This window comes from Clytia hemisphaerica, unplaced genomic scaffold (genome assembly GCF_902728285.1).
Source record: "Clytia hemisphaerica strain Z4C2 unplaced genomic scaffold, Clytia hemisphaerica genome assembly, whole genome shotgun sequence".
Classification (NCBI taxonomy): Eukaryota; Metazoa; Cnidaria; class Hydrozoa; order Leptothecata; family Clytiidae; genus Clytia; species Clytia hemisphaerica.
In genome coordinates, this window is record NW_027103562.1 from 1,196,363 (window position 1) to 1,222,125 (window position 25,763).

Genomic DNA, 25,763 nt, shown 5'->3' on the forward strand with positions numbered 1-25,763 from the left:
AAAATCTACTACAACTTTTCTATTGGCTATAAACTTTTCTATTGGCAATAAACTTTTTTTCTCACGACTTTTCGTAAGAAATTTCATTCATCAGGACAAAGTAACTAGAGATAACTCAAAATATAAGCACATTCATATATCTTACATTTGCTTCCGTATAAAAAAAGTTAAGAGATGTAATCTGAGTAAATTATTGACATTGAAATGTTAAATCAATCAGTCGAGATGTCAACATAAGGTGATGTTGTACGATCTCACGAGCAGAAGATCTGAAGGTCTGTAGATATCTTTCCACGGTATGTATTAAATACGAGTTAGAAATGTCGAAAATTATCCTATCTTGATTTCCGCCTCAAGGGAGAATGTCTGCGTATGATTACGGGCGCTTTTCTGTCATCAAGTCATAATAGCGAGTTTATGTATTCGAGATAAATCGAGGGGGACGGTATAAAGCAAAGTTGACATGTCTCCAAAATCACCGTCCACTTTGATCGACGACTGTAAAAACACCAAAATACCGTCGTCTGTTTAGGTGAGCAAAGGCGATATAGAGCCGTACATCAACTATCGACTTTGTTTTGTATCATTTCACTTACCGTCGCCCTCGATATCCTCCGATACATAAACTCGGTAATGGCTGCCAAAGAAGAGACAATCTCAAATTTCTGATTAATCATAACTCTGTTTGAAGATATCCAAAGCATCGTAAGGTTCCACAAGAAGTTTGATGAACAAACAATTTTCTCGGAGAAAAGTCTTCTTTTGTAAATCGCGGTGCGAAAGAAAAGTGGGAAATCCCCAACCAGGGTTGTGTTCATGTAAAGGACGCACGAAACTTGACGAATGACGATCAGGGCCGATAGTTGCGATGTGGTGTTCTCGTTTTGATGATGATTCGTTCATGTTTAACAATTTGACTTTCACTTTCTGTTCAAAGGGCCAGTGTAACAATAAATCATGTTCCGTTTTGTGCACAAGAACATACAGTGATAAATGCGTTCCTTCGCCTAATCCAACACCATAAGGATAAAGTCTGAACTCTAACTTGTAACCATAGATACCTGTGTAAACAAAATCACTGGCAACGAATGTTTGATGGTCCTGGTGCGAGCGTTCCAAAAGTTCCGTAAAATTGCCCACTTTCCATAAGAGTGAGCCATTCTTTGAACTACGCATGTCAGCATTGATTTCGTCCACTCGAACTTCCAATTGTTGTAGTTTGTCAGCCACTAATGCAAGTTTTTCATCGTTGTATTTGATAGCGTCCGTTAGGTCGTTCCTAATGTCCGAAAGATCATCGGATACTGATTTCAACGATTTCTCGTTGTTTGGACGGTTGCTTAACATCTAGGGAAAACAAAGGGAAATATTCAATTTGAAAAATTTTAAAGGGTAAATTTCATTTAAAACCAGAGAACCAGAAAGATATATATATAGAAGCTGACAGCGAAAAAAGTTAACGAACAAAATAAATAACGCAAACGAGCGATTAAGGCCGAGGTAAACGATTCCAACATTCCATCCAACATGCCATTTTCTCTCTGTTGGACGGAATGTTGGAATCGTTTACTCGAATGTAAAAATCGGAAAGGAAGAAAAAATTATGTTGGAAGAAGGAAAAAAGTGTTGGATGGGAGTTTGATCGCCATCAAACATTTTGTCCAACATTTACTTCTTTTTTTCGTGTTGGATCATGTTGGATTCGTTTACTCAGCTCACATCCAACATTTGAAAGGGAATGACGTCATTAGAAATAGAATCGAATGTTTTTTTGTCAAAAATTCGAAAAATCTCGTAACAAATTTAAAATGGTAGAGAAGCTACTAGCTGGAATGTTTTTTTTTCGGAAAATAAACCAAGGGGGGGGGGCCTGAAATTAAGCGATCTATCGTCCCGTCTATCGTAGAGGTGTGACCCTTTAAAGGTACGTTTTTCAGGCTTCCCAAAAATGCACTATATATGTGTAAAAAATGAGAACATAGTTTTTGTTGCAAAATTTTAATAAATTTGACCATTTTTTGCTTTGAAATAGATATAAATAAATTTCAAGAAATTGCACCATAAGAGTCGATTTTTCGCCATAATTTTCTCTGCATTTTAAAATTCCAATTGTTAGACTATAATTGCATAAACAGCATGAACAGCAGTAGTGACACTGGTTACACTGGGTATAAAAATTCTCGCCAATTTCTAATTTGAAAAGAATGAATTAAAAAAAGAATGAATGAACACCCATGTTGGATGAAAATGATGTTGGACATTGCGACGAAACGATTTTAAGGAGATCCAACACCTTTCCAAAATTCATCCAACATTCGTCCAACATTTCAATTTCAATGTTGGATGTAATGTTGGAATCGTTTACCTCGGCCTTTAGACATACCCAAATAAAAAGGGCTTGGCTAGTTCCTAAAAACGATTAAAAGGGACAAAAAACACTGCAGTACCTTTCACGTTGCACTTCCTTTCATTGTTCTTGCTTTCTTCATTTCTTTCCAAACAACCAAAGGTTTTCAATTTCACATTGCTTTTCACTTTGCTTCTTATCAATAATGTATTTGTCCATTCTTTATTCATTGTAAACTTTCTCAACTTAGTAATCGAATGCATCATTTATTCATGAAATTCTGGTATTTTTTTATTGAAAATCAAATTCAGGTCAAGCTTCATTTAAAATGGAAAGCCTAATACATGCATCAAAATAGAAACTTTTCCTACTTTGCAATACATACTTTAAAAGGTAGCTTTCAAAGAAGTCTGGGATTTTCACGCTTTATTGTATGTACCGGGTGTGCCAGAGATAAGTTAGCCTCTTGAAATTGATTTGAATTGAGACCTACAAATTTCTGTAGTAGAGAAAAGGTAAGCTTTAACTTTGGTGCTTATCAAATTTGGTCCACTAAATCAAAAGTTTTTACGGAAATGAAAAGAAAATCATTTATTGAGATTGCTCAAAAAAATTTCACATCAGACAGGGTAACTTATTTCTGGCACACCCGGTATGCATATCGCTTCATTGTAAAATTGCTCAGATGACATAATTAAGAACGAACACTTGTTTAAACCTAATAATATTTACAGTATTAAAAAACCTTTCTAACGGGAAAAAATACAAAAGAAAAAGTGGTGCACACTTTAGAAGGTATGGGAAACTACAGCAGTAACCAACATGAGAAGTCACTCATCCCTACTCAGTAAGAAGCACCAGCAACACCGACCACTGTTTGGTGTTTTCCTTTAATACCCCTCTTCTTCTATATGATGGTTGATTTCTTTGGAAAGTTTGCTTAGCTTTTTCCATTGTTCCATAGGTAGACTGATGCCTAAAAATATGAAAATAAAAAAGAAGTCCAATGATCGGATCAAGTGAAATAAAGTCTATTCAGAATGGGTTCTATAGCCTTTGACATGTGTTTTTAGAAGACGAAAAATTATTTTTTTGTGAGAAACTAGATTTAAAACGGCATGGATCGAGGATCAGTACCTTTTCTCCCAGGGAGAAGTTCTCCATTTTTCTCATAATACTCCCTGATGTTGACGAACATCTTCCCTCTGAACTCTGATAAACCAACGCGTCGATTGTGTGTAAGCTACAGTAAAAAAAAAAAAAAAATTTGAGTCCTTTAGATGAAAGCCTAAAAATTAGAAACATATCAACGAGTTTGTAAAGTGTTGAACAAAGCACTGACCAAATAAAAAGAGCAAAACAATTTCACACAGAAGACTTAAAGGTTTTGTTTTGATTTGAAAGGTCTGATGATGCTTTACTGATGTAGTAAAAACAAGTGCGACAAGATTAGAGAAGGTTTTGAAAAAATGAAAATACATTGAATAAAAAAAACATTCCTCAAACAAAGGGCCTTTTACTGATACTCTTTCGAATATTTTTATGTTTATAATAAATAGAAGGTTTTCTATCTTATAATCAAAACATTCGATTGCAAATTTGCTCGCAATCAACTTCGCTATTTTCATTTGTTTACAAAAGCAATAGAATGTGAGGTCACATCTCGAAACAAATTTCAATCTTTCACTTGTTTGCAGGATATTGTTGCGTAAAGGCAGCTTTAATTTATCTGACTCAGCATGAAGACACTGCCTAAAATAAGCTTTTTATATTCCCGTAGAAAACCTTTAAATAAGTTTCGACACATTGATCTTGAAAATGTAAGAGAAAGAAAATAATGAGAATAACCTCCCAGTAGACTTCACCATCTTTGGTTGTGACCATTTTACTACCACTACCACTGCTGCTACTTTCCTGCTTCTTCTTCTTGGGACTTTCTTCTTTTCTACTCTTCTTGGCCACCGGTTCATCTTTCTCATCTTCTTCTTCAGATTCACTCAATGGCCTCCTTTCCATCGGTTTCTTCTAAAAAAGAGAGTTAGTATTTCTTCTTCCAAACATGTTTTGTTTTCTATAAACTCTTTCAAAGCATGATTGAAGAAAGGGGTGTCAAATCAAAATTTTTGCAAATATGCTTTTGAATCCCCTCCTATTGTGTGATTTTTGTCAAAAAGTACAAAAAGTATATTTTTAATACCAAATACGTAAAAGTCATAACATACTTTGTAACTATGGCACATACTTTGTAACTATGGCATTCTAGAGACTAATGAAATGTTCATATGAATCAAACATGGTCAAGGCTGGCTCGGCTTATTGTATTGGATAAATTCACCAGACGTCCTGTTAGACGAATTAAATTGCTAAAAATAGATCACGTGACAACGGAAAATTCATCTATAAAGAGATTGAATTGATTGACTTTTGATACCAATGTCGAGTATGGTAGTTGTTGGTACTTACTCGTTCTCGTTTTTCAGGAGCTGGTTTTTGAGGTTTCTTTTTGGTGGTTTCTTTCTTCTTTGGTTCATCAGACTCTTCTTCAGTGGAACTGTCAGCTTCAGATGGCACAAACTCCTCACTTTTCACTTTACCCATAGTTTTGCAGCAAGATTTTATTTTTATGACTGAAAAATATAATCGAGAAAGAAGAAAATGTCAAGTAAAGAAATCAAGAAAATTAAATATTAATACATAAATCAAAACCAAGATGGACATCTTGGATATTTAAAGGTTTTATTTTCATATAAGTGTTTCTGTTTCATATCAGACACATATTTCATATCCAGGGCCGGCGAAACTGGGGGGGCCGGGGGGGCCATGGCCCCCCCCCACTTTTTTGCTAAGAAAGGCCCGTTGGCGCCAACCATGGTGGCGCCTCCTTAGACACTTACTATTTGGCCCCTCCACTTTCAAAATTGATTCGCCGGCCCTGATATCAGGACAGTGTCTTGTTATTGTTATATTATGCTGATATAAGCATAAAATATTTTTCTTTCACTCTTTCTGACCAATCTTGCTCCACATCCGTGTCAATCCAATGTGAAAAAGCTTGTAAACTAAAATTGATGAGTAAGCAAAAGATATCACTCTTATTTAAAAACAAAACCTTTAAAACAATCTAAGTTTTTATTCTATTAAAACTCCACTAGAGAAGGTTAAACTTTTTAAATTACTATTTTTTTCTTATTTCAATTTCAAGAGACCAAATTAATTATCCCCTTATTCCATGATGTAGACCAAAAATGACAGCAACAACTAATACTATTATAAATATGATACAATACTAAACTAAAATAAATTACAAAAATCTAAAGAAAAAAAAAATCTATGATTGCTTTGAAATTCACTGGCAGAGGATTTACTGCAAAAATTGTAAAAATGCATGACAACAAAAAGTAAAGCAGATAGTACTCCGTCAAAGAACGAGGACATAACACTTAGAATAATTAATTGAATTAATTGAAAGCAGATACAGTATACAAGTGCGTCGATTTAAAATTGTATCATTGTACCATCGTGGTGTATTTGATTTGAATAAGAAATGAAAATGAATCTTCACTTTCTAAAAAAACTATCAAGTGGTTCTAGTTACACTAAAAAATACACATAAGACCAGATCCAGATACAAAAGGCGAAGCCAATCTAATTTGTTGTTTTTTACGGACCAAGCTACCCAAAAAGAGGGTCTGTCGGACGGCGAAAAAATAAAACTGAAAGTAGAATTTCATCTACACTCCTGAAAGGGCAGCAAAAATTACATCTTGACAAAAATGAGAAATAGAAAACAAAAAGACACAAAAAGGTCGAATGCATGAATAAAATGAACAAGAAGCCCAGAGGGCATGAAGGCCCAGCGAATAAAAATATGAACTGAACAAGACTTGAGTAGCAGAGGGGATTTGAACCTGGAGTCGCTAATACAAGCCATAGACGCCTTAGACCATTCGGCTATCTCTTATTTACAACAATGAGAAATAATTCATAATATTTAATCTTATATACAGAGATGTTAGTTTTTTTCCTAACACGTGAACAACTGAACTGTTCACATGATAGAGAAATGTAAAAACAGCTTTTTTTTAAAAGAACATCTTCCTAAAGAGAAGAAGGTTTGTTACTGTTATTTCTGTGTAAATCACATTGTTTTTCTTAAAACGTACTACATCTGTTTTATTCTTATAGTTTTAATAGTTAATTGTATTTTCTCCTTTATGTTTTTCTTAAAACGCACTACATCTGTTATGTTCTTATAGTTTTAATAATTAATTGTATTTTCTCATTTTATGTTTTTAACCAATAAAGACGATTTCAATTGTTTTTTACTCTGTCAATCATGTTCTAACAGCCAATCAAATCCTTCACAATATGTACTAGCCTGTGCTGTGCTCGAAAACGCGTATCGCCTAGTAAATTGTTACACACTGACACCGGGCAGAATGCTAATGAAAGGCCCAGTACGCTAAAGCTAGCTGGGCCAAAAATTGAACATAAAATTCTCGAAACCTTGGAAAAACTAGCAAAATTTTGAAATAGTCAAAAAAAGGAAAACAAACAGCGAATGGACCTACCGGATGATGAAAGTTATTGCATTGATAGCAATGCAAAAAGAAAAATGAAAAAAAACAGTCAGAAAATCATTTAGCGAAAATACAAACACAATAATTTCATTTGATTGTTGATGGGGGGAGAAGGGTTGTAGGGAAAAAAAAATAGGAAAGTTCTGGTCGCAAAATCAGTTTTTCATTGAACAGCTTGATGGTGAGCATTGTTATCAATTTGTTTTTGTGTGAAAAACATAGAAATACAAGGAAAAAATCCAATGAAATAATCTGAAAACGGCGATTTCCGACAACCGGAAAGTTTGTTCTCCAAAATCAACTCGGCCATTTTTTGAGCATTGCGAATACGCATCTTTCTGCAAAAAATCAGAAAAAACTAAAAATGAAAGTTCGAGGAAAAAGTCAAAAAAAACCGGTTTTTTCCGGCATATTTCCGGCATTTTCGGCCGGAAAAAAATGTTTTTCGAAATCGGGGCTCCTTCACATTTAGGTAATGTCATATTGCATCAGTGTGCAAAATTTCATAGAAATATATAAAGACAGCTCGAGAATTCAAGAAATACTGGCTTTTCCGGCGGCGAAAATAGGTTGTTCCGGCGACTTTTAAAATAGTTTCCGGCTTCAAAACTCAATTTTATTGAAAATTGAAACATGCTTGATGGTGGGCATTGTATTGATAATGTTTTTGAATGAAAAAAACAACCAATTATATGGAAAAGTACCAATGAAAATCTAGAAAAACGGCGGTGATTCAGGCATATTCAGGCATTTTCCGCCGAAAAAAATTTTTCTTAAAAAATCGGACTCGGCCATGTTTTGAGCATTGTTTAATACGCATCTTTGAGCAGCAAAAAATCAGAAAAAAGTAATGATAAAATCTCGAGAAAATGCCAAAAAAAAAACAGTTTTCCGGCATATTTCGGCATTTTTCGGCCGGAAAAAGATGTTTTTCGAAAATCGGGCTCCTTCAATTTAGGTATTGACTTTTGCATCATTGTGCAAAATTCATGAAAGAATATAAGTACAGCTCAAGAAATTCAAGAAATACCGTTTTTCCGGCGAAAATCGGCTCTCCCGGCGATTTTTAGAAAGTTCCGGCTTCAAAAATCTATTTTATTGAAAATTGAAACATACTTGATGGTGGGCATTGCTATTAATAATGTTTTTGAATGAAAAAAAACAACCATTTATATGGAAAAAAAAAAAAAGTCCAATGAAAATCAGAAAAAACGGGCGATTCCGGCATATTTCCGGCATTTCCGGCCGGAAAAAATTTTTTCTCAAAAATCGGACTCGGCCAATCTTTGTGCAAAAAAATCAGAAAAAACTAATGGTGAAATCTTGAGAAAATGCCAAAAAACCGGTTTTTCCGGCATATTTCCGGCATTTTCGGCCGGAAATGATTTTTTTTCGAAAATCGGGCTCCGTCACATTTTGGCCATTGCCATTTTGCATCTTTGTGCAAAAAATCAGAAAAAACTAATGAGCCAATCGCGAGAAAAGCTGGTAACAGACGAACGAACGAACGAACGAACGAACGAACGAACGAACGAACGAACGAACGAACAGACAGAGGTTAATTCATAGGACCTCCACCGGGGCACCCGGAGGTAGGTCCAAAAAATGTACTCCCAAAATAAATTTAATTTTATTTCGATTTTGGGAATAACAGGGTCGGTTGGGCCCGTAAAACAACTAATCAAATTGGTCTCACCCAACTACTCGACAGGTCCTGTATTCTTAGAATAAAATAAGAAGCACTGATATCAATATCTTCAAAAAGGTCCGATAATCACACTCACTCTCTCACGCTCTCTTCACCCTATCACTCATCATCCTTTGGACCGGTGAATTCAACTAATTTTCCATCTTTGGTGACAGTCATAGGTTTGATTGCGTTCAACTCCTTCAACCTTTCAAACATATGCATCAACTTCTCTGCTTCGATCTCCTTCTCTTCTTCAGTCATGCTATCCAAAGGTGAAGGCTTCTCCTCTTTCATTGCACCTGTTGATCCAAAAAAGAGTGAAGTTAAGCTGGATTTATATACAGACCGAAATGTCAACTTTTGAGGAATTAATAGATCAATTAAATATATTCTCAAAAGTTAATGCTCTTTCAAGATCGCATCAATGCATTGACGAGGTTTTAATTTGATAATCTCATTCAAAGCAACTAAGAAAAACAAGAATCCAGAAAAAAGATTCTTACCAGTAGTGACGTCCACTTGCTCATCATCCACATCAGTCAACTCATCTTCAGAATAATCACCATCAATATGTCGACCAGGTACCATCAATCCTCTTGTTGCAAGGAAACCTGCAGAATTACCATATCCAGTGTATCGGATCAATCGCTCTGTGTTCTCTTTACATAATACAAACAAAAAGTCTGCTGCCATATTCTGAAAAAAAGGATTATGACGGTGAACTTTTCTATACGATGATTGTCAAAATTCAAAATGATTAGCCAAAATCTTTGCTATAAGTTTCTGAAGTGGTCAAGAAATAATCAAAAATTGCTAGAAAAAGGTCAAAGATTACTTTTAGCATGACATCAACAGTGGTCATCAAGCGGACAATATCACCGCAAGCATCTTGTCGTTCTTCCGGTCGCTCCTTTGTGATGCTCAATGGAGGTAACACTTCACCACGCAAATACTTTCTCATAAGAGGTACATCTCGACAAATGTAGCTAAATGCTATCAAAATGGCCATCGTCTTTTCTTTCATTTTACTGTAATCTTGAATCTTGATTCTCTCTCTCAGTTCTTTCAAAAGTATAATGACGCTTGTCATGTCATGTTCCTAAAAGATTTAAAGATCAGAATTCACAAAATCAAACTGAAAACATTTTTCAAATTTTTTATTTTGGATTTGTTTTCTTCTCCATAAATCACTTAGAAAAATGATGAACAATGCTTCACCTTAAAAACCTTTTGATCATTGACTAGTGATTCAGTATTTTCTGTTGAAACAGGTGGACAAAGCTTCTCCAGACAAGCTTTTGGTAGATTGACCATTAGATGGACTATCGGTGTCAAAATGTCTTCTGGTGCATTCTTGTGAAGGTCTAGATGCAGAACTTCAGTACAACATAGAACAAGTGAAGAACAACTTTCAATTGTACCATCTGAAGAGCATTCTTGTAATGCAAGTGTTATATTGAATGAGGCTCTAAACACTTCACAAAATATCTTACAGCCTTGTGCATCCATCACATGGTTAGAGCTAAAACAAACAAGCAACATATTTTAAGTAACTTTACAGTATATGCGGTGAAAGATGGTCAGTTTGCAAAAAGTGAAAAAGAAGGTAATAGAAGAAACTTTTGTGATGGCTATATTTTCAATTGCGTAAATTTTCTTTCATTTTACCAACAATAGTTTGCTTCTTTCCAGTAAAAACATTCAAAAACAGTTTTTATTCTTACTTTTTAGCTTGGGAGATAATCTTTTGAATAATTTGTAGCATCAAACTCATTGCACTGCATTCAACCATAGCTAAACGAAATTCATTCTCGTGTGCTGACATCAAAAATATCAAGCGTAATTTGAAATATAAATGATCATTTAATATGAAAGTCTTCATGTTCTTGATAAGATTCTCAGCCAATTTGATCTTCAGAAGAAAATCTCTTACAGGTTTACTGTGGTATACCCAATTGCATATACATCTAAGCACTTCGATGACACAGTCATTTTCGACATTATTACCATGCGTATCTTGTCCTTGGAAATATTTGACAAAGATTTGAATACACTTTCCAATATCTTTTATACTAAGAACAAGTTTACGATCTCTACTCAATAAGCGTAAGACGGACAACAAATTCAATTTCAGTTCTTCATTAAAGCCATTCTTTTCAAATAAATCAAATATAAGACAGTTTAATTCAGCGTGATCATCAATGTTTAATATTGAGCTGAACTCAAACAACTGTTGATTTTGTTGGTGAAACTCTCGAGCAACCATTTTGCATTGGGTTACAACCTCATCATTATTGAAATCTGTCTTCAAAATATTTAGCTTTTTTATAACATCCATGACTGATATTCTATTGAGATAAGCAGATTGATATGCTAATGTGAAAAAATGAACGCTTTAAAACACTCTCCTTTCTTCCAGCCAGCCAGCATTTTTCAGCCAGAAACAGTTGAGGTCTGTTAGCACATAAAAACGTAAGAATACTTCAGATGGTGATAAAAGAATGAAATTTGGCACAGACGATCCTTAGAGGGTCTAAAACTCAATTTTAACCCTTTAAGTGCCAATGTCGTATATATCAGACATGGGCTATGTGGGAGGGCGAAGCATTGGGCATTAAGTTTGAATTAGAAATCGTCATTTTTGGTATAACTCATAGGAATTGAATTAGGCTTCATGGTCAAGCAAAAAAAATCAAAAGTTAGTCTTTCCAGCGAGAATTTAAGCCAAAAAGTAAAAAAAATGCAAAAATTTGACACAAATCCACTTTTTTCAGATTTTGACTGTTTTTTGACCATTTTTAGTCAACGAGTGATCCAAGAACCTCCAAATTTGGCCCTGCTTTACTTGATTCTGTCCTCCAGCAAATTAATTTGAAGTTTTACCAATAGTCACCTTTCTATCATTCTGACTGCTTTAATTTCCTTTACCTTCACCCCCCTTAGCCGCCGCCCACCTCTTTTGTAAATCGAGTGGCACCTATAAGAAAGAGGAGAGTCTTAGCTATCCAACGAGCTACGAACAAGCTTCTAACTCCTTCTAGATCTGGAGAAATAAGACTTTAAAGTTTGAACTAGCGATTTTCTTTAAAAACTTAGAAAAAATGACCGTGACACTTAAAGGGTTAAACAGTAACACTAATAAATTTTACCACCTGGGCACCTTGAGTCTTAGACCCTCTAAGGATCATCTGTGCCAAATTTCATGCTTTTAACACCATCTGAGGTATTTTTGTGCTAGCAGACCTCACTAAGTTATTTTGTCCACTTTTTGCACTTTTTGAAGCTCAATATCTTGAGTTAGATAGAGAAACCATATATACGCGCAATATATCTCTAATCTTAATTTTTTGATCGAGCTTTCCAAAAATATACAACAAGTCTCTCTTTTCTCAAGGTAAATTTTTCATTAAATTTTGACCCTATGATTTTTGTCTGAGACCGTCATATTTGTCCGAAAAATACACCAAAGGACATGTTCATAAAAAAGGCAAGTTTTTGAGGTTTTTGTGACATTTCACACCAATGTTATAAAAGTAGCCTATATCTTTCTTTTTAACGGGGATTGATCCTTAAAAAAACATTACATGATGGTTAGCTCATTAGATTTCTGTTGGCAAGTTTTGTAACAACAGTTTCTATGTTTAAGTATATCTCAATTTATGATAATTTGAACCTTGCCAGAAGCTGGCTAATGATGTAACATTAATTGGTTAATGGTGTAACAAGGCTTAAGGGTTGTAATACATGGTTTCAGCCCCCCCCCTTAAAATAAGGGGTGATTTAAAATTTAGAGAAAAACACAAAGGGCAAAAATGTTAAAAACTGAGAAATAAGGGGGGACTTAGTCTCAAGGGTCAAATGGAAGCCCTTGCTACTTGAGGGGGGAGTAATCTTGTTCCTTTCTGTCCCAACAGCTGATATTTCTTCGTCACTTTTTTCATTTTTACCTCATTCTAAAATAATTTTGTTCCTGTTGTGTCCCGATCTTGCAAAGCATCTAAGGCTCCAATCACATTTCAGCTATGGAATTTTCTATTTCGGTTCCTTGGGTGAATATCTGGGGGTTTCAATTTTTGAAAATTTTGATATTTGGTGCCTGGGGACAAGGCTAAAACTTTGCAGTAGCCTAGAGACTTGAAGAAGACTTCCAATATTTGGGGCCTGAACGAGTTTTTCACAACTGCTACAATTTGGGCCTCCAAAAAGTTTGAAAAATGCTGAAGTTGAGCCCGGTGCGTTGCGCACGTTCGACTATACATTACCATGAATTTATTATAGACACTGGAAAAACAACGTATAAAACGGTGGAGAGCGAAGCATTGTCTTTCTTTTGTTTAAGAAAACAATCAAGGATCTAGCTTTGTCTGCAAAGGACAACTGTCATGACGGCTCGAAGTTCTCTGATTTTGAAAAATGATTAATAATCTCTTTTCTAAAAAGTCCTCTATCTTTATCTTTTTCATTTGTACTTTTACTCGCAAAAAATTTGGAAATAAATGCTAAAATACTTAACTTATACATGTATTAAATCTGTTGTGACAAAAACATCATAAGACAAGAAAAATCAAACAAAAGGCCTAAAATGATACAAAATTTTAAATTGGCAATATCTCTCTAACATCTTTCTGAGAAGAGCTAAGATCGACATATATGAGACTTGAGTGTCTTGGCTTCACCGTGGTATGAAAATATTTTGGAGGCTCGTGGTGGATCGGTGGTTTTATTGAGGTTAAATTTTGAAAATTTTTGGTGTCAACATTCAATTTTTCATACATAGCATGTTTTTTGTATCTTTCTTGCAACTTGAAACGTCATAACAACACGTAATTAGCAATTATTTTGATGCGTTCGCCTCTCTAAGGAAAACTTAATTTTCATTTGGGAATTGAAATGACTGTGAGAAAAATGATTAAAATGTTACGAAAAAATCGTTTAATGAAGGAAGGAGAGTGAACAATAATGTCATTACTGCGGACAAGGCTAGATCATGAAGAAATCAATGAAAATATAGCTTGTTGGTTATCCAGTGTCTATAATAAATTCTTGACATTACTGATCCTAAATTAGGAAAAATTTATTTTTATTTGACGGACCAACCGACCCATATTCTTGAAAAAATTTGCCCGTAGAACAATTAATTAAATTGAAAATTGAAATTGAAATTGAAGAAAATGTTTATCAAATTTGACAGAAATTTGTCACTTTTGACTTTGAGCCATTTTTTTCAGCTGATTTCAACTGAAAACTTTGTCTGAAATTTTTGTCAGAAAATTCCAGTTTTTTAAAGTGTTTTGCTGAAAATTTAGTGTCTGAATCGTCCGAATACATCATTTTCTTTGTATTTTTGTTCTTTAAGCAACTAAAAATTAAAATTTCCCTATATTAAAATTATAATAAAAATTTTCAGAAATTTTTTATTAACTTGACACTTGATGTAACAGCTATAACTTAAGGGGCACCTCAAAACCATCTTTAAGCTTTAAGGGGGGATAAATTGATAAGGGGTGATTTGTGTTTTAAGGGGGGACTCAAAATCATGGATGAAACCATGTAATATGTTTGTTCCTTTTAAGCCAGGATCGCCCGGTCGACATCCTTTTACAACAATATTTTGATGTAATTGTTACTAAAAATCACTAGCTAGCAGCCCAGACCGGTCTAACAAGTGGTCAGGACCTGTCTAACGAGTCATCACAAGCATTTAGAAGCAGCCAGGACTGTTAGAGATCACATTTCTAGAAGTTATGGAGGCCAATCTAAAACAAAAATTTGACCGCTACTAGACCGCTCGTAATACCAGACCGAGGCCAGTCTGATTTTCAAGTACTTTAAATCGCTTGGGAAGTCACATATTATGACTTTACTGACAAATAATAGGACAAGCTAGTTTTTTACAGATTGAAAGAGGACACTCTCAGCTTTCTTTTGATGTATGACACTCCACAAACTCACCAGGAAACCTTTTTTGAAAGGAAGTGACGAAGTTGATGATTATTTGCTCATACCACTATTATTGAGGGATATATCAGTTTTTTAAAGATGGTTGGAAATTTTAAAGGTTACAAGTTATTAAAATTGGACACAACTCTTCATCTGGTCAAGCTATTTAGCTGAGATTTTAAAAATAAAAAATTAAGCACATAAGATATTCTTATAACCATGAAATGATGAGTGCCATCTGCTACGATGGAGTGCTTTGACAAAGGGGATGGGTATTATCATGTATAAAATTCCTGCTCAGGAGTTACCCCTTTCTTTGTGTTTTTGAGTTTTAGAATTAGAAACTTTATTACTAGCTTGATTAGTAAGTTTTATATGAGAGATCTTTGAATTTCATTAAATTCTGATTAAAAATTTGAATGAGTAGAGGTTAGTACAATCATTGCATTTCTGAAGCTTTTTTAAGAAAACTGAAACATGTTACCCAGGAATTGGGGTAGCTCTCAGCCAGGAATTAATACGATATGCATCCCCTACCGATCAGGTGGTTAAAAAAACTTATTAGCAGAACGGATCAAGTTCATATAACTTGAATTTAATATCACTAGAAAGAAGAAGGTATAACGTAAATTTCGAGCTGTTATTTTTTTAGTGTGGTTCAGTAGTTATTGAGAAGCCATTTTCAAAGTAAAATTCAAATTTTCAAAATGAGCGAAAATGGCCAAAAAGTGGGTGATTAAATTAACAAAGAGAAAGAGACGGAGCTAAAATATAGAAATTATTTAATAATGATTGTACAGGCAAAATTCTTTCTTTTTTTGAGGAAAATATTCACAAGGTTATAAACAAAAACTTATTCGTTGGAAAAAGCACCAGAAAAGTATTATTGACTCTCTGGTCCTTCATAAAACATGGCATTTGATGAAAAGATAGAGATTTTAATACAAATGACTCATTCCAATAATATTTTTTCAATAAAGTTTTACCAGAATGAGTTTAACTGTTAATTTTACATGCAAATACCTTATGGTATTCTTCTAATACTCAATGGAATGTTAATTATAACGTAAAAATGCGCGCCTGTTGAAACAAAGAAATAGAAAACGAATCGAACAAAATTTTAATCACCATTTCTTAGAACGTTTTTTTGCACTTTTTGAAGAGTGATTTTTTACTTTAAGTGACCATAACTTTTGAAGCAAATGGTAGCCTGGATATCCAAATTCAAAATGTTAGAAAAAACAAAATTTACCTCAACTTACAAAGTTCTAAAATTATAGAGATTGGTCTCCTGGAGAATAAAAATGCAAGCCCATGTTTCCAAAACTTTCCTAGCCCTTCTGTTTTCTTCTTTTTCATGTTTTCATGTAACAGAAAGCTTATCTTTGCTAGCAAGTGGAGGATTATTCTATTTTTGTTTCAGAATTGCTCCGCGCCGTGTATGTAGATTGGTCCTTACGGCTTTAGCGAAGTGAGCACAAGCAAGCGGGACTGCATTCTCATAGGTTGTAGCTTCTTCACAATTGCAAAAGACACATCTGGGCTTATTTCGTACTTTTTCAGTCTCTAGTTTGTAGTTTTTCTGACTTTTTGGAACTTTGTGAGTTATTTTCTATTCCTTTTGCTCCTCCAAGCAAAAAAAAAAAGAATATCGCAAAAAATGTAGACCTTTTTGCCTTTCCACCCGCCATATTGAATTGCAGGCTGCATCATTTGAAAATTTCAGGCGTGTGGTCAATCACACTCCTAAAATCTTAATTTTAGTAATTTAGGCGTGTGATAAGGAGTGCTATGCACAGCTTTCAGCTGTGAAACTTACTTTATGGGGTGTGATTGATCGCACTCCTCAGACATTTTAGGTGTGTGTTCAAATGATGCAGCCTGGAATTGTATGCAAAAATTATGGTGGCCAAATTGCCGTGGTGAAATTGCCTTAGAAAGTATATATGCAAAACATATGCAAAAAAGTATTAACCTATTCGGCCTAGGGGGGGGCTGTTTCTGTTCGGAGGTTAAATTATTGGTAATAGCTCCTGAAATAATAGAGCTTTTACCATAAAATTTTCTGTAAATACCTAACTTTTATTTAGCTTCAAAATGAAAAAAAATTAACACCTAAAAATTTTCACACCTTGAGCATGATGACATTTCGGACAGTAACGTGTCACAAAAATTGATATTTTTCCAATACAAATAAATTTTTTTTATGTCAAATACAGGGTTCGAATTATAAATTAGAGATTTTTTTCACTGTTTGCGAAACATTTTTTGTATTTTGCAATGTTGTTTCGGAAGAAAATGCGAAAGTATCTTCAACTCATTTCTCGAGAAAAGCGAAGTAAGATTTGAAGTAAGAGATTATAGACAAATCAAAGTATAGTGAAGTTTTGAAGTAGCGAGTAGATGAAGCAATGGATAAACGAATGAATAAAGTAACAAAGTAGCGAGTAGATAAAGCAATAGATAAACGAATGAATAAAGTAACGAAGTAGCGATAGATAAAGCAATAGATAAACGAGTGAATAAAGTTGCAAGTAGATAAAGTAATAGATAAGTGAATGAAGAAAGTGGCGAAGTAGCGAGTTGATAAAGCAAAAGATAAACCGAAGAATAAAGTAGCGAAGTGGCAAGTAGATAAAGTAATAGATAAACGAATGAAGAAAGTAGCGAAGTAGCGATTTGATAAAGCAATAGCTAAACGAATGAAGAAAGTAGCGAAGTAGCGAATTGAAAAAGCAATAGAGAAACAAATGAATAAAATAGCGAAGTGGCAAGTTGATAAGGCAATAGATAAACGAATGAATAAAGTATCGAAGTGGCAAGTAGATAAAGCAATAGATAAACGAATGAATAAAGTAGCGAAGTGGCAAGTAGATAAAGCAATTAGATAGCAATTAGGTTAAATTATTGGTAATAGCTCCTGAAATAATAGAGCTTTTGCCATAAAATTTTCTGTAAATTCCTACCTTTTTTTGGCTTCAAAATGAAAAAAATTTAACACCTAAAAATTTTCACACCTTGAGCATCATGACATTTCTGACAGTAGCGTGTCACAAAAATTGATATTTTTCCAATACAAATATATTTTTTAATATGTCAAATACAGGGTTTCGAAATTTTTTTCACTGTTTGAGAAACATTTTTAGTATTTTGCGAAGTTGTTTGGAAGAAAATGCGAAAGTATATCTTCAACTCATTTCTCGAGAAAAGCGAAGTAAGATTTGAAGTAAGAGTCTTTGTGGAATTTCTTAATGGCATGAAAACAGAATATGCTATGTCTTTAAGAACAAATTTCTAAAAGGCTTTTGTTGTTCTGTAAATATTTCTTTTTGGATTAAGACATTCCATCTTTTATTGTTCTAATGATTATAACATTTCTTTATAAGAAGGTTTGTTGTCTTTTTAATCTTTGTGTAAACTTGCATATGTTTTGCATACTTTCCAACTAAATCCAACCACGGCTTTTTTGTTCCTGTATTTTTGCATACAATTCAAGATGGCGGATGGAAAGGCAAAAAGGTCTATTGCTGCTATTGTTTTCGAAAACTCGCAAAGCTTCTGATTGGTCAAGCGCTGAAATTCTATTGTAATGTCACGTGACTTAGGTGGGATTTCATACCTAACCTCGGCACACCTTTCAGCAAAGACTTGATATCTAGCCCTTCGGGCTTTTAAAAATCTATGACCCTACAAGGTTGCCTGTAGGGTCCTGTATCTATTACGGCATGCTGGATCCGAAAATATATTTGTGTCTTTTGCTTTTATGAAAAAGCCATCACCATTCTCATATGAGAATGTAAAATACTCTACTAGGGAGACAAGGTTGTAGTAAATAAACCTGAATATAAAATATCAAAAACTAGACTGTGAAATAGTTTACAGCCTGGATATCTAGGCTAAGAATATGGCAGCCTGGAAGTCTATAAACCCCACCAAAATTGAAATATTCGATTAAATCCAACAAATAGCTTTAAAAGCCACTGAGCATGATGGGCTTTTTAAAAGTGACTAAAAACGAGGAATTAAGGCCAAACCCTTAAATTGATAGTTTGGTTCGTGTCCTCCGACCGACTTTTTTGAGAAAAAGTGTTTCACTTTGAGTTGGAAAAATCAAAACAAATTTACCACCTTTTCACATGATTTAACTACTATCTCTGCAGTTCTTTTTTAACTGACTGTTTTGATTCTTCTATAAACAACATCCAATTCGCGCACAGAAAATGTCCCGGTGTAGCCCGTATTTTAAAACAAATATTAAGCACCTAAAAGCAGATTCTCACAGCTGTATTCCTTTCAGGATTGCACGATTGCTTGAGGAATTTCAAAAATGGAGGTTTTTGGTGGGAAATGAAAAAAAGGTTCCAATTTTAGCTACCGACCGACCGACCGACCCATTTTTCAAAGCTTCTAGGACACGAACCAAACAATCAATTGGGCCTGCCCTAATCGAAATTCTCAATATATCTTGACCGATATTCAACTTGTTGCAAATTGAGGTGGAGCAGGCATTGCTTTGCAACTCTTATACAATACGACTACTCTTAGGTGCCAAATAAACGACCCCCCCCTCGATCGAACTAATCGAACTCCATCGAACGATCAAAGTTTGATTAAAAAAATTAGTCGAACCTAATCGAACACTCACAAATTTGAAGCAATAGCAGTTCGATTAGTTTGGTCAGTAAAACGTTCGATTAGTTCGATGATATTAAATCCTCATAGTCATATCTTCCCTCGCTTGCAAAAACTTTATCCCGGCACGCGATTGCCATTTCGACAGTTCCCGGACTTAACAGCTTGACGTTTGTTGTACCCCGATATTTGTCTATCCGGAATAAAGTCTCTGTTGCGATTTTGCGCGCGGCCGAGTGGCGGAATACTACGCCCCAATAAACCGTCTCTGGCGCTGAGAGGATACAGGAAAAGTGTGTAATCCATTATCGGAAGTAATTTCCTGATTTACATTCTGAATTTGGCTTTGAAAAGAAGCTAATATACGGTGGCAGAGCAGCACAACTTGTCGAACAAAATTGGTTTATCGAACTGATTGAACCGAAACCCTTTGATCGAACTTAATCGGACACTCACAATCTTTTAAAAAATCTTAGAGTTCGATTAATTTTTTTAATTGAACTATAATCCTTCAATGGAGTTCGATTAGTTCGATTGTTCGATTGGTTCGACAAGTTCTATGATCAGGTCTGGATGGTGTAAACCCCCGAAAATTTTTCCGACCGACCGACCGACCGACCGACCGACCGACCGACCGACCGACCGACCGACCGACCGACCGACGACCGACCGACCGACCGGACCGACCGACCCGACCGACCGACCCCGACCGACCGACCGACCGACCTACCGACTCACTTTTAAGACCCAACGAGGACGCGAAATGAAGATATTTGTAGTCTACACAATAGACAGATCCAGGCTTTTAGGCCTTACTCTTGCTCTATAGGCACTGCTATAGGCGGCCACTAGTGACCCCCACCGGGAATTGCTTATTAATAGGTTTAAACATAATAGACAACATTCACAAAATATGTTTATCAATGGAGATTTTAAATAAAAGAATGTTTTAAACACAGCTGATTGGCTTAGGTTTGGAAACTCTCTATTGTTTCATTAAAACCTCAGTGCGCATGCGATTTATCTGGAGAATTACAATATTCAAAACAAGAGCAGTGCTCATAGCCCGAAGAGTAGGAGTTTTACGCTCGAAACGAAGGAAGATATGACGTAGCCTAAGATATTTGTGATTGCCGCCTAAGCCTAAGAGTAGTTCCCTTAAAGTATTGTACATTACAGTATGACAAAATCATATAATAAACAAAAATAAAAACCACCTGGGCCTGGCGCCTGGCCTCTGGCGAAAATCCCCTTTCTCATACTACTGTTTGAAGATTTGTAAAACAAAAAAATGTGCAAATATATTTCACTCAACTCTGCTGGTTCCAAAAAGCAGACGAAGTCTTTCTTGACCTTTTGTTTCCTTTCTTTAGCCTTTCTTCCTCCTCTGTCCTCCATTCTTTGGGAGGAAAAGGATAATTACAAGGTCTCAAAAGAAGGTTGGCTAGTGCTCATTCCGACATTTTAAATTTTCCGGGGGTTTTGTTGTTTGGAATTGATTAACTAACAGTTAGGTAGGGTCAGGGTTGCTAGTAACGGCTTGTCACTGTGCCGGGTGCATACTCGGCGCCTTGGGCCCCGCAGGGTTGCTAGTAACGGCTCGAATTTCAGTCAGGTTATAAGTCGATGTCGGAATGAGCAGTAGCCAACCTTCTTTTGAGACCTTGTAATTATCCTTTTCCCCATTCTTTCGGCATTCCTCCCAGCTGCAAACCATCCACTACTCCCTCTACCATATTGGTTTTACCGCGGAATTTATCGGGGAAAAAGTCGGAAAAGTCTGGAAAATCGGGAGAACTGCAGGTTTCCAGTCACACAGGTTACAGGCGTTATCAACACCGGTGACCGACCTGCTCTTTTTATGAACTGACCCGCACAAAAATAATAGACTGGGAAATATGGATTCATGGGCCCCCGGAAATTGCCTCTCGCCCCGGAATTTCGCTCCCTAGGAAAATTGCCCCTCTTTGAATCTTTGAATCTTTTGATGCCTTTTTGATCGGCAATCTCTATTAACCCGACCTCGACCTCGACCCTGACCCTTGAAAAAGGCCGACCCTCGACCCTTGGAAAAAAGCCGACCCTCGACCAAAATACAATAAAAAGCCGACCCTGGGTAAAAAAACAGTTTTTTGGCAGTGTTTTTTTAAATGTAGTATAAAAGTTTTGAGCAGACAAGCCAGTGGGTGGGATGGGATACACACGCTTTTTTATAAGAATAATGAATATGTCAATACCTCTCGTCGCCCCCTCCCCCCCGCCCGGCGGGTAGTATTATTGCGAAGCGAATGTACATGAGCGAAGCAGTTTTGCTATCGTGTGTGCGTACCTTTAACTTTCCATTCTTTCAACCATCTATAAGGCAGGAGATGGGAAAAACGTTTCGAATCTCCGAGTTGCGCGATACCAAAATATAAAAGAGATAAAATACAAAGGATATTCACCGAAATGGTAACTCAAATTACCTCCGTCATATCAAATTTGACGTATACGTCAGAATGATACGAAGAACGAGTCTACCCTCCGTGACCCGTGACGTCAATATTTAGGAGATAACAAGCGTGAAGAATATCACGGGAAATGATAAAACAAATTACCTCCGTTATACTAAATTGTTATATTTGAATTTATTGCAAAACGAAAGTGATGCCATTATGCTCCCTATCCTGTTTGACGTCACGGCGATAGAGATATCTTGACACTGATTGGTTCTACAGATTCGTTGTCATGGTTTCAGTTTATCATCAAAATGGTTATTCTCTTTTTTTCTCTCCGAATTTGGCTGGATCGCAATTCTGAGAAACTGCTTGGCTGTTTTTTTGAATTTTTATTGAGTCATTACTTTCTGTTATCATCATTACAATTTACTATAATTTGTCCTGTTTTTCTTGGCTTCGATCCTTGATCGTTCTTTTTTGGTCATTGGTTTGGTTTCGACTTTCATTTCAATCAAATCGATAGCAAAGAAAGATAGAAGGCACTGGCCTGTTATTGTTTATTGTTTGGTTGGTCTTCAGATCAGGGAAGTCAATTTTAAAATTTATTGTGCTACAAAGTGCTACAAATTACTTCTCATTTTTTACATTTGGTCTTTGAGTATATCCTCCTTGCTTGCCCTTCTGTTTAAAAGATACCGTATATTGAAGCAACTTTTGTTTGCCATTCAACCCAATTAATTATTTTTTGCTAGCCGTGTTTACTGTACTGCAAAATTGATTATTTTAATAATATGTCAGCTTCTCCAGACAGAATTTGTCTGATGCCCCATTAGAAACATGCCATATTTTGAGCTGCCAGGTTATAGACATGCAAGATTGAAATTCTTGGTATCATTCTTATCAAACAAGTTCATCCATCAAACTAGAGAAGTTCAGTAAACATTGTAATCCATTCAATTAAAAAAAAAGCAGCCAAATTATAAGCAATTTTAGACAATACATGAAACGCATGCAAACTTCCTCGTAACTTTCTTGTGTCCATCATTAAAATTTTACAACTTTATTAGGCAATTACGCTTCAGTCATGTGATAAAAATAATTTGCGCGCTTAGTCGACCTGGTTTCCTTATTGTTTATTGCAAGCACGAGCACGCGCCTAGGCGCTAAGAGGCCGCGTTAAACTTCTAGGCGCCGCACCTAGCACACGTGTCTGGTCCCTTTTCAAATTCATAAGGAAACCGGGTTCTTTTAATTATTTTCGGTTCACGGTAAAAAGGTCTACTAAAAAATTCCTCGCGTGCAAAATATTGTTGTGATTTGGGCATCTTCGTTGAAAGCATGCTAATTAGTTTTTTAGTGACTACATCGTTAAAGTTTTCTTTTCGAAAAAAACCCACTTCACGTTTCTTACATTTCAACAATCTGTGACGTGATAGGGAGAGTACAATTTAGTGATTGATTGATAACTTTGGTATGTATTTGTTTATGTTTGATTTTATATTTCGAAGACCAGCCTACAGCTATGTCGAAATTAGAAGACGCATGTCGATATTAGACGATCCCGATCCCGATTAGACGTTTTGTCTCATATGGAAAACTTTTGTTGTCGCGTTGAAGTTTTCTTCCGCATACGTTTTTTCCCTTTGGGCATTCTTTCAGATTACAAAAATGTTTCCCAAAAGATTTTTTTCCCTCCTTGCAATTTGTTGGAAATTATATCCTTATTTAACATTATTAGTTATATGCAAAATGACTCTTTTTTAAAATTATAAAATTTTCCTTGGTTCATTTTATGATATCCTACTTTTTGTAAAGGTGAAGCGTGACGCTACAGATCAAATCTGTGTTTTGACTGGACTCACCAACCTTTATGATTATAAGGGTACAGTTTGTTTTTATTTTCTAAATTCAAAATGCCCTGAGTTTGTTAGTGTTTTCATCTTACTTCTTATATTGTTGTTTCTTTAAACTTTTTGCTATTTATTTTAGAAAATGAAAAATAGAACGGTTGAAGCTTCATTTTTCATCAATGAGAGATAATACTACACTGACTACAGATGTCATTTTTGTATATAGAGAGGGACTACAAAGAATTTGCAAATGATAGGATATTCGGAAAGACTAGAGCGAATGTAAAGGAAAACTGCAAAAATGTTGTTGAATATACAGTGTTTGTGTGTCTAAAATGTTTTGCTTGCAACTTGCGAATTGAGGGAGGCTCTGGATCGCTTCGCAACTTTTATACATATACGGCTTGTCTGCTTTTTTATGTTTTACTGTGAGTGGAAGATAATATAATATCTCTCGTGCATCAACGTAAAACGTAAATATTAAGCCTGGGATATATGGATGATACGAGGCTGACTCGCGGGGGCGGGGGGCGGTACTACCCTTGTCAACCGACGGGGGGGGTGCTCCGCTGAGGTTCGAAAAATGGACCCTACGTGGGACTCGAAATTTGCGAAAAAAGTGACCCTGAATGGGACTGAAATTCCAAAATTTTCTTAAATTTTCTAATTTTTCCCCAAATTTTCCAAAAATAGGCACCCTACGAGGGACTGATTTTTCTATTTTGGTGTTTTGGCGACCTTACCTCTGGGACTCGTGGAGGTTAAAAAAGGTACCCTGACCAGCGGAGCATCCCCGTAACCCATCTTGCCCTAGTACCACTCCCCCTCCCGGGGCTGATTAAACATGTTGTTGGTCAATAATATGATGCCCCGGGGGCGGGGGGGGGGGTCTTGTGAAGAATATTCTCTTTAAATGTTTTAATGATCAGTTTTTGGAATATTCATCCAAAAATTTTTTTATAAAAGTCGCTAAAGCATTTTTTTACCCAGGGTCGGCTTTTTATTGTTTATTTGGTCGAGGGTCGGCTTTTTTCCAAGGGTCGAGGAGGGTCGGCCTTTTTCAAGGGTCAGGGTCGAGGTCGAGGTCGGGTTAAAAGAGATTGCCCTTTGATCGTCCTCTTTGTTGATTAAGTTTTCATCAACAAGCACAGTCTTCTTGCTAGTACGACAAGTTGGCGCGAGACATCTATTTCTATTTCTATTTGGTTGAGTCGCAGGAGGCTTTAGAGGCCTATTCTCGCAACTATAGACGCTTACTAATGAGCGTCCCGTCAGCACCTTGAACTGACTACCCAATTCCCCTCACATGGCATGGGTTGACCCGGGCGAAGGAATGTTCACTTGCCAAGTGAACTGCCGTGAGTGGGAATCGAACCCTTGCCTCCTGCACAGAAGCCAAGGTCGACTACCACTACACCACGGCATACATCTGTTTTCCTTTGTTTCTTTTTCCTTTTTTTTATATTTCCGTTTCTTTTATTTTCCTTCGGAATTTATCCCCCTACTTCTATGACAAAAATACCCTAGCCTAACCATCTCAAAAAGTTTGCTCGCCGATCTCGTCCCTATCGTAAACACGATTGCGAATTGATCCCTAATTTCTCAGATGATGGATTAAGGGCAGGATTAAGGGATGTGCAAACAAAGTTATTTAAGTATTTTAAAGCACTCGTTGCGTTACGATTCAAGATCACTTTTGTAATTATTATGTAGAAGTGTGCCTGGAAAAGGATATACACTTTTATTTTGATAATAAATAATAATTGCCACGGCAGGGAGCCTAAAAGCGACCGAGGACGATGGTATTCATAGTTTCACGCATTCTCAGCTTAACTGTATTTCTATTGTTTTATCATCATTTAAAAACTTTTTCGGGATTTGTTTTGATCTGATTGCCCATTTTACAAAAAATAAAAATAAGAGTAGAATTTCAGCTATAAAATCTCCTAAAAAGACAGCAAAAACTACTTACTACATCTTAAATCTTGACAAAAATTGCAAAATAGAAAATAAAAGTAGTCATAAAAAAGTCGAATTCACAGATAAAAATAAAAATTGAATATAAAATTCTCAAAACCTTGGAAAAATCACCAAATTTGGGAGTCTGTAAAGCAATGAAAATGAAAATGTATTACCAAAATAAATTTTATTTTATTTGGATTTTTGGAATTTCAGGGTCGGTCGAGCCCGTAAAACAACTAATCGAATTGGTCTCGCCTAAGGGAGTTGATTTATTATCATTTTTTGTATCACTGTGTGAGTCTTTCGAGAGTGTCAATAAGACCC

General features: G+C 35.7%; 4 protein-coding genes across 4 annotated transcripts in view; all 4 read right to left on the reverse strand.

The window, feature by feature from the left end:
- The window catches only part of LOC136800685 (transient receptor potential cation channel subfamily M member-like 2), a 248,439-nt gene that overhangs the window by 124,656 nt on the left and 98,020 nt on the right, over nucleotides 1–25,763 (reverse strand). The window lies entirely within an intron of this gene.
- Nucleotides 122–2,729, reverse strand: LOC136800669 (TNF receptor-associated factor 5-like). Its single transcript, XM_067057320.1, has 2 exons — nucleotides 2,448–2,729; nucleotides 122–1,347 (listed from the first exon to the last, which is right to left on the reverse strand). The coding sequence occupies exon 2, from the start codon at nucleotides 1,345–1,347 to the stop codon at nucleotides 670–672; it is 678 nt and encodes a 225-aa protein (XP_066913421.1). The 5' UTR covers nucleotides 2,448–2,729; the 3' UTR covers nucleotides 122–669.
- LOC136800670 (RNA polymerase II transcriptional coactivator-like) lies at nucleotides 3,056–4,975 on the reverse strand. The gene is made up of 4 exons (XM_067057321.1): nucleotides 4,811–4,975; nucleotides 4,196–4,372; nucleotides 3,485–3,590; nucleotides 3,056–3,323 (listed from the first exon to the last, which is right to left on the reverse strand). Exons 1-4 carry the CDS (start codon nucleotides 4,943–4,945, stop codon nucleotides 3,238–3,240), a joined length of 504 nt encoding a protein of 167 aa, XP_066913422.1. The 5' UTR covers nucleotides 4,946–4,975; the 3' UTR covers nucleotides 3,056–3,237.
- Nucleotides 8,218–11,001, reverse strand: LOC136800671 (synembryn-A-like). Its single transcript, XM_067057323.1, has 5 exons — nucleotides 10,342–11,001; nucleotides 9,836–10,139; nucleotides 9,453–9,716; nucleotides 9,121–9,313; nucleotides 8,218–8,916 (listed from the first exon to the last, which is right to left on the reverse strand). Exons 1-5 carry the CDS (start codon nucleotides 10,953–10,955, stop codon nucleotides 8,735–8,737), a joined length of 1,557 nt encoding a protein of 518 aa, XP_066913424.1. The 5' UTR covers nucleotides 10,956–11,001; the 3' UTR covers nucleotides 8,218–8,734.

Bases quoted from the DNA above. Each gene is read 5' to 3' on its own strand.
- LOC136800669 (XM_067057320.1), bottom strand. From the start codon at position 1,347: ATGTTAAGCAACCGTCCAAACAACGAGAAATCGTTGAAATCAGTATCC.
- LOC136800670 (XM_067057321.1), bottom strand. From the start codon at position 4,945: ATGGGTAAAGTGAAAAGTGAGGAGTTTGTGCCATCTGAAGCTGACAGT. The intron at 3,591-4,195 runs GTTATTCTCATT...TTTTTACTGTAG, and splicing joins ATGGTGAAGTCTACTGGGAG to CTTACACACAATCGACGCGT. The intron at 3,324-3,484 runs GTACTGATCCTC...TCATATTTTTAG, and splicing joins ACTTCTCCCTGGGAGAAAAG to GCATCAGTCTACCTATGGAA.
- LOC136800671 (XM_067057323.1), bottom strand. From the start codon at position 10,955: ATGGATGTTATAAAAAAGCTAAATATTTTGAAGACAGATTTCAATAAT. The intron at 10,140-10,341 runs GTAAGAATAAAA...TGTTTGTTTTAG, and splicing joins ATTATCTCCCAAGCTAAAAA to CTCTAACCATGTGATGGATG. The intron at 9,314-9,452 runs GTAATCTTTGAC...CCTTTTTTTCAG, and splicing joins CTGTTGATGTCATGCTAAAA to AATATGGCAGCAGACTTTTT.